The sequence below is a fragment of the Ctenopharyngodon idella genome, chromosome 17 (assembly GCF_019924925.1).
Source record: "Ctenopharyngodon idella isolate HZGC_01 chromosome 17, HZGC01, whole genome shotgun sequence".
Classification (NCBI taxonomy): Eukaryota; Metazoa; Chordata; class Actinopteri; order Cypriniformes; family Xenocyprididae; genus Ctenopharyngodon; species Ctenopharyngodon idella.
Window position 1 is genome coordinate 27,947,141 of NC_067236.1, and position 17,915 is coordinate 27,965,055.

At 35.1% G+C, this 17,915-nt stretch overlaps 2 protein-coding genes across 2 annotated transcripts; one reads left to right on the top strand and one right to left on the bottom strand.

Moving 5' to 3' along the window:
• Positions 1-157: 157 nt before the first annotated feature.
• On the bottom strand, positions 158-4,817 carry gnpnat1 (glucosamine-phosphate N-acetyltransferase 1). The gene is made up of 6 exons (XM_051867968.1): positions 4,666-4,817; positions 2,007-2,170; positions 1,855-1,917; positions 1,318-1,445; positions 1,169-1,230; positions 158-1,085 (listed from the first exon to the last, which is right to left on the bottom strand). Exons 1-6 carry the CDS (start codon positions 4,671-4,673, stop codon positions 938-940), a joined length of 573 nt encoding a protein of 190 aa, XP_051723928.1. The 5' UTR covers positions 4,674-4,817; the 3' UTR covers positions 158-937.
• A 9,516-nt stretch (positions 4,818-14,333) lies between these two features.
• socs4 (suppressor of cytokine signaling 4) lies at positions 14,334-17,519 on the top strand. The gene is made up of 2 exons (XM_051868257.1): positions 14,334-14,506; positions 15,653-17,519. The coding sequence occupies exon 2, from the start codon at positions 15,679-15,681 to the stop codon at positions 16,816-16,818; it is 1,140 nt and encodes a 379-aa protein (XP_051724217.1). The 5' UTR covers positions 14,334-14,506; positions 15,653-15,678; the 3' UTR covers positions 16,819-17,519.
• The last annotated feature ends 396 nt before the right edge of the window (positions 17,520-17,915 follow it).

A 17,915-nucleotide genomic window follows, 5' to 3' on the forward strand; every position in this document is an offset into this window, starting at 1 on the left:
CAGTTATAAAAGCCAATATAACATCACTGCCACATGTTTATTTGTTGACTGACAGTTGACACAAAGTATTTAGATGCCCCTATGTTTGTCAGCTATCAGTGCAAGTACAAAAATAAAGGCGTTTAGCGTACATAGATATGCTTTCATTGCATCAGGATATATTTCAAAATAATTTATTTTCCTTCATTAGGTTTGATACACAACTAATGATTCAGCATCACCAGTGGCTAAGACTAGAGCCAAAATTGAGAAAATACATACGCATAATAAATAAATGTAAACTATTTTCTTTCTATTAAATGTTCTCTACATTGAAGATGAGTACCTGCAAGAGAAATCGAAATAAGATAAAATAGATTCAATACAGCTTCTGTAGGACTCACTCATAGCATGAAAATGTGATTTGAGTTTTGGTATTTTTTTAAAGCACAATAACATTAAGTAAAAGAGGGAAATATGCCTTAAACAGTTTTGTAAATTGTTTGAAACAGTTTTTGTAATTACAAACGTTTTCCCTCTAACAAAAAAAACCTTGTATAGAAATCTTTACATTAGAAAATATTCAAGTACATAAGCCCTTCTTCTATAAAACAAAACCATTTTGTCTGTTCTCTTTAACAGAACACAGTGTTACTTTTTGTGGCTGTCAGTGTAAGCCACACATTCTGCATATGATCAGATCAGATTTCTACAGCTTTCTCTACAAGTGCTTGATGTTGACATTTAGAAAGAACATTCATGAATATACCCATTGTTCTGTGTTGTAGTGAATTCAAAATGCTTATTTCACAATATTTTGTTATTATCACTGGTCACCAAATTATTAAGTTGATTTTTTCTTTTTTTGCTGGCTAAAAAAGGTGAAATCTTCGAGGTAGTCTGATCTAGGATTCTCAGAGAATAGAACAGATTAAGAGTTCTAAAGAATCTTTTGGATTCAGTCAAAGAACCGGCACTGCATGTAAGTCTCATCTGAAGCGGAGTAGCCAAACTTTTTATAAAATTCCACATTTTTTGGCGCACACTCCAGTGTTACTTTGTAGCACTGCAATTTTTTGCTGAGGAGAGTCAATGCTGATACCAACCTAAAAAACAAGCAAAATATGACGTTCAAACATTTACTTTTGATACAGATACCTTTTAAAGTGTTTTTAAAACCCAAACTCACAGTTTTCCCAGCTGTTTCCCTCTGCATACATCGCTCACAACCACTTCTTCTACACGCCCTCTCTGCCGGGACAAAAAAAACAAAATTATATAATGTGTACTATGAATATATGCACTATGAAAATACATATTTAAAATGTATTAAAGTACCTTTGCACAAGCGTGGATGAATTTGTGCTCTATGATAAGTGTTGCTGTGGCAACAATTTGTCCAAGATTCGTGTCTTCCACCACTATGACATAATAGTCTCCAGATTTCTTCATATGTTCAAAATTTGCTGAAAATTTTTTAAAAGTGAGTTTTTTTATATAATTTATTTAAAAAAAAAAAAAAAAAAAATCATATAGACCTTATGTAGCCCCTTTTCAGCGCTGCACTCGTTATATTGTCTTCAGGTTTGTATATCCACAGCATGAAGGTAAGATCTTACGCATTTATGAATAAATCACTCGTTTTATTACCCGGTCATTTATGACATCCACATTTAAACATTACAATGCTCATGATAACTTTTGTTAGCTCTGTAATAAGTAAATCCAATTCAACAACGATACCATAGAAATATACAGAGCTACCACAAAAACGGAAGTTCAAAGACAAAATTTTAAAGATGGCTGCGCTTGTTTATCTGGTGCATAAGGTCTACATGAAGAACTGAGATGTTCTGAGTTAGAAACATGTGGAACCTTTGAACTGTTCTTCTGTGACATCTCCAGCCACCGTGAGCTGTGATAAGACCTTGTAGAAGCCTAAAAAAAGACAAAGACAATCATATGTTCATCCTGATTGTTTGAAGTACTAAATATGAGTGGGCAGATTGCTGAATGGTAAACAGTACCTCTGTCTAGGTCAGCAGTACAGAGAGGACGGAGCACCAGACCATCTCCCGGCTGAGAGGGAGAAATGGGAGGCGAGAAGGAGACGGTGTTGCTACTCCAGTCCAGCTCTTGAAGCAGAGAAGGATCAAATAAGGGCGTCTCGTCCAGCAACATTACAGAGGGCCTATAATAAAATAAAACGTTAGACAAATTTATCACGGATCAGGACTCCATGTCAATAAATGTGTTACTGGTAACATTTTATTTGGACTTTGATCATCCAAACATTTACAATTCCAAGTCAAACGTGTGTACAGCTGCAGGCGCCTGTCTATGAAATCATCAGACTTTCTGTAATAAAATACAAGACACTGTAGATTATTAGCGTTAACTAAAAAAAAAACATTTTTGTTACTTTTTAAATAACGTTTACTAAAATAACATTTTTTTTTTTTTTTTTTTAAATAAATACATACAATTTTCAGCTAGTTGCCAAAGGAAACAATTCTCATTTAGTTTAACTTGAACTTAACTTTTAACTAAAATTAAAATGAACATGGAAAAAAAAAAAGCTAATTCAAATTATTAATCAAAACTATAATAGTAGTTACTCGATAATAAGATACCTTATCTTAATCTTTCTTTTAGAAGCGTGTTATTACAAACCAGTGTTGTAAAGTATTTGAGCAAATGTAATTAGTTACCGTACTTAAGTATCTTTTTGGCTAATCTGTAGTTTTACTGAGTATCAAAGACATTACCAACTTGTACTCTCTACTTGATGACATTTTTAAGTATATATATATGTACTCTTTACGCCAATACATTTGTGATGAGTAATGAAATTACTTGTTACATTTTGCAAGGCACCTAACTTTTTCTACAGCAGTTTATTTCTGCTACAAAAGAAGTGATATCACCATCTACAGGGCATTGAAGGGACTATATCTTGTGCGTCTCGCCCTTACTCACCCAAACTTATCACAAAAGGCTACTTTATATGAATGTGAGTACATTAGAAGGTATTTGTGAACTGAGCTGGGTAGATTACTTATGAATTGTAATCAGTTACTGATTACAAATTACATGACAAAATTTGTAATCAGTAATATAATCTCTTAGATTACACATTTTTGGTAACATAATGACTGACTACTTTTGGATTACATTTAGATTACTTTTGTGCTAACCCTTATTTGATGTCACATATATTGTAGGATAATCTTGTACTATTTTGACAGATACAAAGAAAAAATATATTCCAAAAAAATACTAACACTAATGTACCTGTTAGTGTTTGCTGATAGTAACACTGAATAAAACAAAATCACATCTTATGATTTTAAAACATATTTACTTAAAATTAAGTAAATTTAGAAAACAGCAACATTAAAAACAAATATTGAAAAACATGAAATTCACAGCAATATCACTGCTACATCAAATATTTAATTTATATTTCATATATTATTATTATCATATTATTATTTCATCTATATTTCATATATATTCATCTATATTTCCCCCTCATCACCGGAAAAACTTGAAGAATCACAAACGTATATAAGCGGCAGGTTTATTATATAAAAAATATAAATGTTAAAAAAAAAAAAATGAAAAATTAGGAGAATAAATGAATCGTGAACAACTTACTGCCATTGTGTAAATAATATGCAATCATGTAATCCATAAAAAAAGTAACTGTAGTCTAATTACGAGTATTTTAAAAAGTAGTTTACTCTAATTACAAGTACTTGATTTTTGGAATCTGATTACGTAATCCAGATTACATGTAATCCGTTACTACACAGCTCTGCTTGTGAATTGCAGGTGTTTTATAATCTGTATGAATTTCTTTCTTCTGCTGAACACAAAATAAGATATTTTAAGAAAATGGGTAACCAAACAGTTGATGGACCCCACTGACTTCCATAGTATAGATAAAAAAAAAATACTATGGTCAATGGGGTCCATCAACTTTTTGGATACTGACATTCTTCAAAATATCTTCTTTTGTGTTCAGCAGAAGAAAAAAATTCATACAGGTTTGGAACAACTTGAGTAAATGATGACAGAATTTTCATTTTTGGGTGAACATCTTTGAGCCTACATTCATTACGAGTAAAACACTTACGTACTGTTAAAATCAAGTACTCTAAGACTTTTACTCAAGTCGTTTTGGAATTGGTGACTTGTAACTTGTAATGGAGTCACTTTGGCTGTAGGCTAAGTTTCTGTACTTTTACTCAAGTATAGTTCAGGTACTCTTTACACCTCTGTTACAAACCAAAAATCCAAAGAATGACATAGTACAACATCCAGTAAGCATATCTTAAGTCTATAGTCTAAATTGTGTTTTCTGCATTTTCAAGAAAAGACAATGTTTCACGTAATGAGCATAAAATAATCTTAAAGCAGTTTATGGCAGCCCCTAATAAATGAAACATTTCGATGACAAAGGTCACAATTCAGTGTAGAACAGAAAGTAAATAATATCAGGTCCAGTAGTGATCAGATTCATTTCATATGGCTTTCATTTTTTAAAATAAAAAAAACCTACTGTTTTCAGGGCACGAAATCAACCTACATTCCCAATCTGTAATTCCCAAAATACCATCCATATGTTCAATCAAAATGCTTTAGATTCATGTATATGAAATCGATTTGTCATTTACTTACGGAGACATATGATATTGGCCGCTTTTGCTTTTCTAAAATGTTTGAATGAATCCTGGCAACTCGACTCCAGTTACAGAGATCTTCAACGGTCCAGCATGACATACACACTTCCTCCTGCGTTATTATTTTTTCCTCACGCATATTCTAATGAGCCCCGCCCTTCACCCAATCACTGTTTGCTGTCGTTGGTACGGTAAATAAACGACTTCTCAATTGTCCAATCACAGACTTGTTGCGAGTATAGCTGACCAATCATCGCAAACAAAGGGCGGGACCTCCGTGTTTCACCCCCTCCTCCCTCTGTCTGTCTGCGTGCGTGGAATATGACGTGGCGCGGGGTTTAACGAGGGCGCGGTGCGATGACGTTCGTATCCGTCTAGGGAAAAGATGTTTAGCAGGAAAAACGTAAAGTCTACAAACTGGTTTTATGATCTTAGACGTGTTGAATGTGAAAAACTGTCACCGTCTGGTTCGACAAGACTGCTAAGATTGAATAGGAAAAGGTGTCTGCCCATTGTATAACCCACGTGTTCAAACTCCTACAAAAAATTACTGTGGTAAATAAGTTCTTCCAAAATACCACACGCGATTACTATTGACCCCGTGACAAACTGATTAATTATGTGATTCATACTCATTGAATGGCTGTCAGATGAAAAGATGATTTTTGCTTGTAGAATGGCCTACTATCAAGTAGTTTTAAATGACTTTTTTAGTAACCTATCTACCATCTAAGCCATGCTACAGTAACCATCACAACCTTGACCCCCTTGGTCTTGTCATGACTTCTAAGGACAGGCTGCGTAAACTGCATACTCAGACATACTCAGCAGCAGTTACTGGAATTCATCTCTCTTCCTTCTTCATATTGATTTTCTCAAGTGTCTAAAAAAATTAATCATCTTTTCAAATGTTTTTAAGCAGATATCTGTAGGATGTGAGTGTACAGAAAGGACCAACAAGAAATTTGAGAAGGAAACACCTATTGATCCCAAGTCCTTCCATGTGCCTGCACTAAATAAGGTATAATATAAAAACAGACCACAAAGCAGTCAATAATTCTAATAATTTGCCTAAACATTCCTTATGAAGAATATTTAAACATTTTAATACATATAAACCAACTTGGTAATTTAGACATTCGAAAATATTTTCCAATCCAAATTTTCTTTTCTTTTTTTTCTTTTTCTTTTACTATTAATTTGTTTAGTTCATGTCTCCATTTTAAGAACATTTAAAAATTTTGCAAAGAAATTAGCACATAAGACTTAATGATGTGGCTTGTCGATATGGTGCACACATTTAATGAAATAATGATGGTACATATAGACAAAGCACTTGTGACAACAGTAATTCCATAATGTGTCTCCAATTACTGCTTAAAAATGCTGCAGGCATTCTTAATAAGCTCAATAACTTGCATGAAAAGGGAAGCAGAGAGACAGCAGGTATTGAATGAACATTGCGGGAAATAGGGAGGATGAGAGCACAAAAAATGCCTGCAGAAAGCTGATATACTAGTTCACATGACTACACCATGGATCATTACATTGAGTGAGATACAAATCATTGAAATACAGTCTGTTTGTCTTTAATGACTGTACATGGACAAAAATGAGACAGCAAACATTGGCCTTAACATATCTTAATGTAGATGATTTATTAAAACAGAATGTACAGCCCAAATTCCAGAAATGTTAGGACGTTTTTTAAATTTGAATAAAATGAAAACTAAAAGACTTTCAAATCACATGAGCCAATATTGTATTCACAATAGAACATAGATAACATAACACATGTTTAAACAGAGAAATTTTACACTTTTGTCCACTAAATGAGCTCATTTCAAATTTGATGCCTGCTCAAAATAGTTGGCACGGGGGCAACAAATGGCTGAAAAAGTAAGAAATTTTGAAAAGATTCAGCTGGGAGAACATCTAGCAACTAATTAAGTTAATTCATATCAGGTCTGTAACATGATTAGCTATAAAAGGAATGTCTTAGAGAGGCAGAGTCTCTCAGAAATAAAGATGGGCAGAGCTTTGGAAGAGTGCGTAAAAAGATTGTGGAATACTTTAAAAACAATGTTCCTCAACATCAAATTGCAAAGGCTTTGCAAATCTCATCATCTACAGTGCATACCATCATCAAAAGATTCAGAGAAACTGGAGAAATCTCTGTGCATAAGGGACGAAGACCTTTATTGGATGCCCGTGGTCTTCGGGCCCTCAGACGACACTGCATCGCTCATTGGCATGATTGTGTCAATGACATTACTAAATGGGCCCAGGAATACTTCCAGAAACCACTGTCCGTAAACACAATCCGCCGTGCCATCTGCAGATGCCAACTAAAGGTCTATCATGCAAAAAGGAAGCCATATGTGAAAATAGTCCAGAACGTCCAAATTTCAACACCAAAACTCCAGAAACTCATAACCTCGATGCCCAGACGTCTTCACACTGTTTTGAAAAGAAGAGATGCTACACCATGGTAAACATGCCCCTGTCCCAACTATTTTGAGACCTGTAGCAGGCATCAAATTTGAAATGAGCTCATTTTGTGCATAAAATTGTAAAATTTCTCACATTTGTGAGAAATTTAAACATTTGTTATATTATCTGTGTTCATAAAATATTGGCTCATGTGATTTGAAAGTCCTTTAGTTTTCATTTTATTCAAATTTAAAAAACGTCCCAACATTTCCGGAATTCGTGTTGTAACATTGTTGCCCTATTTAATGTGTACAAAAATAATTAATATGATTCTATATTTGTAATATATTTTCTTAGTCATTATAAGAATTTTATGTTCACTCTTATCATATGACCATATAAGTAAAATGCAATATTTATGGACAAACTGATAGTAAAACTCAGAGAATAAGACTGAAATACGGAAATAAAAATGTACAATTCTTTTTTTTTTTTTTTAATATAACTCTATAGTTATAAATGATTTATCTGTGCACGTCATTTTTTTTTTTTTAAATTGATGTGCATTTTGTAATCTTTAAAGTCCCCCTGAAATCTAAATTTAAGTTTTTTAGCTTTTAGTATGAATATGTTAGCCTTAAGGTTATGAATAAGCTGGTGTGTTCCAAAACAATGACAAAATTTGCATTTAGGAGATATAAGAATTCAAACTTAAAGTTTCTCACTTCTGCTAAAATGGAATCATGGATTTTCATGACTTCACATCGCACTTCAGCTTCTCATCAGATCTTCTGTCCAATCAAATGCTCTCTAGAATCTAAAACGTCCCACCCCCTCCTACACTATAAACATGCTGAAGCTGCAGCTGAAATCGGTCATTTGTTCACACATTTACTATTTTCTACATGGTGAATGGCACATAGTGCGCTATATAGGGGATAGGGAATGATAGAAAGAGTGTAAATATGCTTTCCATTGACGCGAATGAAGTCTGGTTTCACGCTAGTGTCACACGAATCGCTGCAGCGCACACGATATCACAGAGCGGATGATATCCACGAGTCGGCGCAGACCACAAAACGTATTGGACCATTTGAATTCTGCACAGAATGCTGTATTTTTAAGTGATATGGAGGAGATTAAGAGGAGAAACGGTTAAAGATTAGAAGGAAACTAAGGTTTTACCGAGCTCAACGGCTGTGATATAAACAAAACGCTATTGGCTATTTTAAAAAAGGGGAGGAGCTGTTCGATATGTCCCGCCCTGTCTTCCTGTTTAAGTGGAAATGCTGTGCGTTCCAAGGTACTTCAGTGGGCCTTTAAAAAACAACTTCCCCTCCTTTTTGCAGCGACATCTTTTCTCCGATAATGTGTTCTTTCAGCGCGAGATCACGGCATTAGCAAACCACAACCATCCAACGATCCAATCAATTCCCGATGGACAAAATCACGTCTTGTCCTACATTTTTTTCTTGTTCGAGAAGCTGTTTCACTCAAATATGTGTCACAATAGGGAAGAAAAATGCAACTCCCGTTTCATGTCGACTTTAATTAGCAAAGCAGTTGCTGAGTTGTTTTGATTGGATGTTTTTAATATGCTGATATGTGGTTGCTAGGGTGTTCTAGGTGGTTGCTAGGTGGTTGCTTACTGGTTCAAGTCAAAAGTGCAAAATCTATATTATATTTAAGTACCAGTAATGTTTGTCTTCAACCAGGTTTCTCAAATGCATCCTCATCTGCCATTGGTCAATCGAACCAATAATCCTGCCCTCAAACTCACTCCACTGGTTGAGTCAGTGTTGCTATTTTGGGCTTGTCAGAATGCATAAACAAATACAATACAAGTTTTATAGTGCCAACGAGACAAATCCATCTGCAAATGCTTTACTTTCTTGTATCTGGATAGTATTTTAATATGAAAAAAACTACACACTTTGGCTTTAAAATAACATAGCAAACCATAGGGCAATTTGATTTCTCTCAAAGCAGCTTTGCCAGCCCATAACACAGACACTAGAGCACCTCAGCTGCAACAGCAGTTACAGAAGCCGTCCAGATACTGATACAGATCAATGGAGAGAACATGAACACAAGAGCCATGGAGCCAGAGACTTCCCGCTGATTTAATTACAGACTTTCCATCACTCAAAGAGCCACCATTCTGAAGCAACATCAGTAGCATCTACACTTGAACGATGGTCATGCAATTTTACCGGCCAGACACGTTGAGAACCAGTGCAGACAATGGAATCATTATGACTGCAGGAGTCTTTTACTGAGAGCCTTAAACTTCCTTATTACCATAAACAAGTCTTTGGGGAGGTGTTGAGACTGTACACTGAAGAAAAAAGTGCTCATAAAATGAGGGTAAGGCTTGTATGGCCTTTGTCTTACAATTTGACAACACAATCAAATGAAAAATTCATGATGTGCATGGGTGCTCTGCTGTGCATCAGATCGATAGCACAGTAATAGCTGGCATATCTGAGACTTGCTTGGCAAGGTTCCCTCTCTTTGATAAACTGTGCCATGTTAATGGCATACTGAGTTACTGTCCCCTTTGTGCAGGAAGATGATTTCTCATAATCCTCAGATATGGGCTACAGATTTGTGCACATATGTGATACAGGAGCTTGTTCTCCCAGTTGTCTGATCCTGTTACTTCTTCCAGCTAAACATGCTTCGGCATTGTGGGGTCTGGTGGGAATCCAAGTTTAGTCCAAGTATTTGATAGAAGCAGTAAAATTCTGGTAATTCATGGGGCAGGAAGGTTACAGGGGTATAAATGATGCTGTTCACCGAATAATTCACATTTTAAGAAAACATTTTAAAATGATAATTAAATGTAAATTATTGATTGTAGTTTTCTGGAATAAAACTAATGCTTCTCATTGCATCTTTTTTATTCTAACAGACTATTTATTTATTTTTTTTTGGTTTGTTTGTTTTTTAGGTCCACGGTCTAGCCATCAACGGCAGATAATCTTCTTACCAGTAAGGTCTTTTTAAAATTGGTTTTGATGGTTTGTATTCCTATTCATCCTCTTCCCAGCATGCACTGGGTCATGAATAATTATGGCTGTATTGTTTAATAGTTTTTCAGTTTAATTTACAGTGTTGTTTGGGCTATTTTGTTGTCATTTTGTGTGACTATGGTGTCGGAATGTGTTTGTTCCTTTACTTTAAATGATAAGCTAGTTGATTGTTAAAGCTGCAGTCCGTAACTTTTTTTGGTTAAAAATGATCCAATATAAATTTTTGAGCAAGTACATAACCAGACATAACTCCTTACTTTAGCCCGATTCCCAACAGTAAGCTTGTAAAACTGTTTTCTAATTCGAGTGGTACTGGTAGGTTTCCACGGGAAATTCAAGCATGCCCCTGCTCATCTTTGCGTCATTACGTCACGTCTGTTTACATAAAGAACGAGTCCCAGCTAGTAGGCTATATCATGTGAGGATGCTGCAGGTGGCGGATCATTTATAGCCTTTTCTCACAGCAGCTGGAATAATTAAACATCATTTTGATGGCGGATTTTATGGTATGACAAATTAACATTAGTGATTAGACTGTACAGAAATTGAAATCTACAGGTAACGCTAATACACAATAAATACACATTGTCACGCAATGCTGATGTTGTTAACATGAACAGTTTGAGAACAAAGTATAACAATAATAATAATTTGCACAGTTTGATGTGATATGAGCTAAGCGATCGTTAGATTTAATCACTACTAGTAGCGCAATTTATTGTAATGCTTTTTTTTCTCAGTTGGTCAGAACAAAAGCGGCAGATATGTTACTTGTTCAGATAACATTCTCCGGTAAAAAATATATTTTGGTCATACTTCCAGGACTACAATCTGTGATTTCTACGTACAGTATCCACCGGTGCCGTGACTGACAGCCACACGTACTCAAAACATTAGATTTATCTGCGCTGAGGAGCTCATGCAAAGATGATAATTCCTCAAATAACTGCAATTGCAGGTTTTGAACAGAGATGGCGAAAAAGAGGAAAAACTTACGGACTGCAGCTTTAAGGCCTTTAAGAATGATAACTATATTTCTGTCATGAAAACTGGCATGGTAATGGGTATGACAGTGTTAATATGTTTGGTCTTGGTGGAATAGATCTGCTATGCTGCTGCTGCTTTTATTGCTGCTGCTGCTGCTGCTGCAGAGCAAGTATGGAACTTGCTACTGCCAATACATACACAACACGCTGCTGTGAGCAAGTAAGACATGCTGCTGCTGTACAATATAGCGTAGATGAATTACCCGTAGCAGATCTATACAGGTGGAGCTGGGGAAGGTGGAGGGTTTCTGAAAGCACACTGCACAGCTAAGGCAAATGCTACTCATGTATTTGAAGATTAAGCATACAAGCTTATTGGCTACTAATACTGCAGGAACCAATCATCTGTGTCCTATAGATAATGATGTGATTAAAGGTTGAGTTAAGGACCTATTAGCCTGCGTGTCTAGAGTTTCATTACAGAACTTTGTATTGATAACTATATTAGCATCCAAAACAATGCACAACTATGTTCTGTTTATTCTAAGCATGTGCTGCAGTTCTGTCAACTCACGCTTGCTTAAATGCTTGAGCTCTTTAAAGCAGCATGGATTCTGATTGGCTGTCAAAGTTTTTATCATTCATCAGCTGGAAAAAATAGGTCTGAAAGTAAGTCCAAGGCTGTGTCCGAAATCGCATACTTTCTTGAGTAGGTACTTATTTTAAATAAGTAATTACTTCGCAACCTCTAAAAAATATGTTCTATATAGTATGAATGTGTGTAGTATGAATGTAATCCAGATATACTACATTCGCCATGTTGTCATTATCATGTGACCTACCAGCGTCAGTTGCGTCGTTTCACTACTATTCAAAAATCCTCTCCCGTGGCCTCATGGGATAGTAAAGGGTCCATCGTATGTCATCCAAGTACTTTTATGCCTACTCTTTTATGAGTACTTCGGACATACTTCTTTTGTCACATACTGTTTCTCGCCTACTATATATTAGTATGTGATTTCGGATGCAACCCAACTCTATTGTTTCTTTGTGCCGTTATCGTTATAGTTGTGGTCTGGACTCTGTTATTCTTTTATATTTGGAACAATTTTTAAAACTATATCTTTGTCATTATCGTCCTTAGTGGGTGGCAATGTTGTCTTTTAGTATTATTTGATTATTAATTAGTATAATTTTTTTTGTTTTAATTTTAATTTAAATAAATGTATGGGCTTTATTATTTTTTGTTATTTAACTTAATTTTTTTATTTCAGTTTTACTAATTTTCATACTTAAACGTGTTTATTTCAATTAGTTTTACTTTATTTTAACAATTATACTTAGACGTATTGATCACTTATTACTCAAGAAATTAAAAATGTGAATAACAGAACAATTTACATAGATCTCTTAAAGGGATAGTTCACCCAAAAATGAAAATAATGTCATTTATTACTCACCCTCATGCCGTTCCACACCCGTAAGACCTTCATTAATCTTCAGAACACAAATTAAGATATTTTTGTTGAAATCCGATGGCTCATTGAGGCCTCCATAGCCAGCTTATAAAGTGACGAGAATATTTTTGGTGCGCCAAAAAAAAAAAACGACTAATATAGTGATGGCCGATTTCAAAACACTGCTTCATGAAGCTTCGGAGCGTAATGAATCTTTTCTGTCGAATCATGATTCGGATCGCGTGTCAAACTGCCAAACTGCTGAAATCACGTGACTTTGACGCTCCAAAGCGCTGATTTGACACGCTGATTCATAACGCTCCGAAGCTTCCTTGAAGCAGTGTTTTGAAATCGGCCATCACTGTATAAGTCGTTATTTTGTTTTTTTGGCGCACCAAAAATATTCTCGTCGCTTTATAATATTAATATTGAACCACTGTACTCACATGAACTGATTTAAATATGTTTTTAGTATATTAATGAATCTGAGAGAGGAAATGTCATTGCTGGCTATGCAAGCCTCACTGAGCCATCAGATTTCAACAAAAATATCTTAATTTGTGTTCCGAATTTTAACGAAGGTCTTACGGGTGTGGAACGGCATGAGGGTGAGTAATCAATGACATTATTTTCATTTTTGGGTGAACTAACCCTTTAAGCTGATATTCTGTCATAACAACATTTACATAAAATTAAAAAAATTCTATCATAACATTTACTTACACTGTAAAAATACATGCAAAATGTTGTCTTTATTTTTTAAGTTCTACAACAAGAAGGGAAAAGAATATTATAAGAGAAAGGACTGAACGCATGACAGTTCTTCCTTGTTCTTACATCTGTAAGATATGAAGAGGGGGTTGAGTGGAACAACTGAATCATTTGTGCCTCTACACATTGATCCGATCAACCACTTTTAACAGATCGCAAGAGAATTCATCACTCAAGCTCTTGGATGCCATCCTGCTGCCTCACACATTTATAGAATGAAAAACAGAGAGAGACAAATTACAGTGAAATTGAGTGAAAACAAGATGCAGGATGTTCTGCTGAATAATTAATTGCTACATAGTAGCGTGCATGTGATATTAAATAAAAGAGAGTAAAATATTTTAATATTTGAGAATGACATCACCTAATGACTTCACAGCCATAATGAATTATTGAATTTATTTTGTAATCCATTTAGGTGGCCGGAACTGCATGCCTCTGATATTACTCTTGATATTTGATACTTTCTGGGTGGAGAATGGACCCCTGACCACCGTCTGAAATGGGTGTCAAAAATTGCTTTTGCGCTGGGCAAATGTTTGCCGGATGTTCCCAAATTAAAGCAGGGCACATATCAATCAATAAATCAATGAAGTAGAGCTCTCAGTGTCTGTTAGGAAATTTCCCATTTCCTTCCTAACAAGGTTGCCCTCGTAAATAGACGTCCATTATTATTGACTAATTACATTTAGCTCATTGATTCATTGATGGTCAGTCAAAGTTCATGCTAAGAACTAATACATTTAAAAAGATTTTAATGTTGTGGGCTTGTGGCTTATTTAACAGATGGACACGTTTTTGGAAGTAAAACTGCCTATAATAATATAGCAGCTATAATATATTTGATAGCTTAAAACTGATATAGATTATACATCCTATAACCCACTCATTTAAAATTCTCAATGTCATTTCTTCAGGACAGCGTATTCATCGTTGGATATGATAGGTTAACTGTCCATTGACAAAAGTACCCCTTCCGTCCAGTGAAGGGCAAGTATTCCTCGGAGGAATTGATACTTGAGAGGTTTTAAATAGGAGGGATGTGCTTCCTCCCTTCAGTTCATGCCAAGCTCTTACTGCACGAACTTCAGGCATGGAAAAATTCATCACTCCTCTGTGAGGATATAAGATTTTCCATCCTGCATTTTATTCTGAAGGTAGGATTTGGATTTTTTGTTGTTGTTGTTGTTCATATTAGAGACACATGTTAAATGTTTTTAGCTATTAGTTATATCTGTCTGTTACTTGTATATAGTTGTTATATTCTATATATATATATAGAGAGAGAGAGAGAGAGAGAGAGATCTGTAAATAATGTATTTAATGTTTTGTAAATTAATGTAGGAATGATAAAATTATGTAGACTTAAAAATGCTTTACTGCGCCCATTACAGTTTTCCAAAATATGTAATTGTTTATTTTATAAAATGTACATTTTTTTTTAATTATGTATATATGTATATATATATATATATATATGCTCTACAGAACATGTATATAATGCATTTCATGTTTGGTAAATTAATGTATAAATGATAAAGTTATGTGCCTTAAAGCATTTAATACAGTTTTCCTCAATATTTTTTATTTAAGTTATTAAATGTAAAAAAGTTTTTAACTAAGTTTAAAAAATAACATCTAAAAATCTATTAAATAAAATAGATATAAAAATATATATTATATATTTTAATAATATATATATTAATATATTATAATTTATTTAAGTATTTTTAATTTAAAAATACTTAAAATAATATATATTTTTTATATATATATATTTTATATATTTTTAGTAGTTCTATATATATATATATATATATATATATATATATATATATATATATATATATAGAATATATGCTCTACAGAATATAATGTATTTCATGCTTTGTAAATTAATGTATAAATGATAAATTCATGTTGACTTAAACATATTAAACTTAAACATTTAATACAGTTTTCCTAAATATTTTTTTATTTTATTTTAGTTATTAAATGTCAAATAGATTTTAACTAAGTTTAAAAAATAAAAATCTATTAAGTTTAAGTATTTTTATATGAATAGAATCCTGTTTATTTCCTGATACCACACCTCAAAAAAGTTATTTGGTATTGTAGTTGGATATGAACAGTCCGTGTCTGTGCTTAAATATACAGGGCATTCATTAATTTTGTAATATTTTATGCCTTTCAGTATGGAAACCTTAAATTAGATTATTAACCTTGTAGTAGTAGCATTAGTAGTAGTATTATTCCTCATATTTATCTTTGCCAATCTTAATTTACTTTCAAATTCTGTGCAGCACTTTTCTGGAAAGGGCCTGCAGCAATGTCCGAGAGGAAGCCCAAAAACTCAGACACGCGTCCCAAGAACCTGCGGAGCTGGAGTGCTGATAGTTACATCCGCAGTATTAAAAAACGTTCCAGAGGGTCACACCATGAGACAGTGCCCAGAGGGGAAGAGGGGGAAGGAACGGATGACCAGAGCGTACGCTCTGCCTCTTGTCCTCGGAGACGTCGAGAGCGAAAGTGCAGCTGCACAATCCCTGGAGAACCGGATTCAGACTCTCCTTGCAGGAAAGGTCTGTCCCGTCGTTCTCTGAGGCAGAAGTTTCAGGATGCCGTCGGCCAGTGTCTTCCTCTTCGCAACCACCACCACCATCATCACCAGTCCGGTTCCTCACGCCCGTTCTCTGTCCTTCTTTGGTCCAAACGGAAGATTCATGTCTCCGAGCTCATGGAGGACAAGTGTCCGTTCTCTCCGAAATCCGAACTGGCTCAGTGTTGGCACCTGATCAAGAAACATGGCACTCACACCAAGCCTGCTTTAAGCATTGAAACCGAACCCAAAGGTCCCTTACTATCCTCCTCACCCCCAGCGCTCATTTCCTGGGAGGAGATCAGCTCATCTGGAGCTTCTAGTCTGGATGACTGGGATCCGTCTTTTGCACATGGTGACTCCCAGTGCTGCGCCCACACTGACTACATCCTGGTTCCAGATCTGCTTCAGATCAACAACAGCCCCTGTTATTGGGGGGTCCTGGATCGTTTCGAAGCTGAGCAGCTTTTGGAAGGGCAACCAGAAGGAACCTTTCTGCTTCGAGACTCTGCCCAGGATGAATACCTCTTCTCAGTTAGCTTCAGGCGCTATAGCCGCTCCCTCCACGCTCGGATAGAGCAAAACGGGAAGCGTTTTAGCTTCGATGGCCGTGACCCTTGTATGTACAGAGATTCCAGTGTCACGGGCCTGCTAAAGCACTACAGTGACCCTGCCTCCTGCCTGTTTTTTGAGCCTCTTCTCTCTCGCCCTCTACCCAGGAACTTTCCGTTCTCTCTGCAGCACATGTGCAGGGCGGTCATCTGTAGCTGTACAACATATCAGGGCATTGATGCCTTGCCGTTGCCCTACACTTTGAGACACTTCCTTAGGCAATACCACTATAGATGCAATGGAGCTTGTGCTGTTTAAAAACTGTGACAGAAATGGGACAAAATTACACATTGCTTGATTTGACAGACTGAAAGGCACAGTAAATGGACGTAGTTACCATGCAGCACAAAAAAACAGTTCATGCAGGACATTCACATTTCTACACTATTTTTTGCAGGTTTTCTACTTTATGAATTTCATTTGTCTTCTTGTTCTTGTTTATCATCTGTTATTGTCATTTACTTCTGTGTCCTAGATCTTTATTATAAAACAGGAAGTTAATACCTTTTTTTTAATCTACACTGTAAAAAATAATTGTTGGTTTAACTTAAAAAAAGTAAGTTATCTGATTGCCTTAATATTTTGAGTTCATTGAAATTAAAAATTTGAGTTAATACAATGAAGACGATTGGTTTTAATCAACAGAAACTCAACATATTAATTATTGAAGTTGATTTGACAAAAGAAAAATGTTGTGATAACAAATCATGAAAATTATTTTTTACAGTGTAGTGGCAGTTTTTCCTATTGTAGTACTTACCAGATTCCACTAGAAGGCAGACTTGTAAAACTGACTTGACAATTTCTAACTACTAGATGATTGATACATGTTGTGTTTTAGAACAATGCCTAAAACATTCCTGTTTGAGTTGAAAAACCATGTCAGTATATTATTTGATAAATCTGTCCCGTATAACCACACAATATTGTAGCTACACATTTTCAATAAAAACAAGCAATAGAATCAACAAATAAACTAAGACTGTTTTGTTTCGCTGTGCTGCTATGGTTTACACCAAATCTCCTCTCAGATTATGTTTTATCATACAAGCCTTTACTGGGTAACAATATGTGAAGTAAACTGTTATTTTTGAATATGTACATGATCTGTGTACATTGATGTACAGGGACAAAACTGAGAGGCTTATATTGAAAAGATCAATAATATTCTCACTTTTTTTCCCAAATGTGATATGATTCTCTCCTATTTATTAGTATATACTGGTCACAATTTAGATGATTAAGATCCTTCTGGGGACATTTGGTCTCTAAAATGTAGGCAAATCTGGACACACATGCACAAACAAAAAAGACAGACACTAAATGATGAGAAATGACATGCCCCAATGTGGCCA

Excerpts from the sequence above, each read along its gene's own strand:
- gnpnat1 (XM_051867968.1), bottom strand. Across the intron at positions 1,231-1,317 it reads TCATCCACGCTTGTGCAAAG|AGAGGGCGTGTAGAAGAAGT; the intron begins GTACTTTAATAC and ends TTGTCCCGGCAG. Across the intron at positions 1,086-1,168 it reads GGGAAACAGCTGGGAAAACT|GTTGGTATCAGCATTGACTC; the intron begins GTGAGTTTGGGT and ends CTTGTTTTTTAG.
- socs4 (XM_051868257.1), top strand. The coding sequence starts at position 15,679 with ATGTCCGAGAGGAAGCCCAAAAACTCAGACACGCGTCCCAAGAACCTG.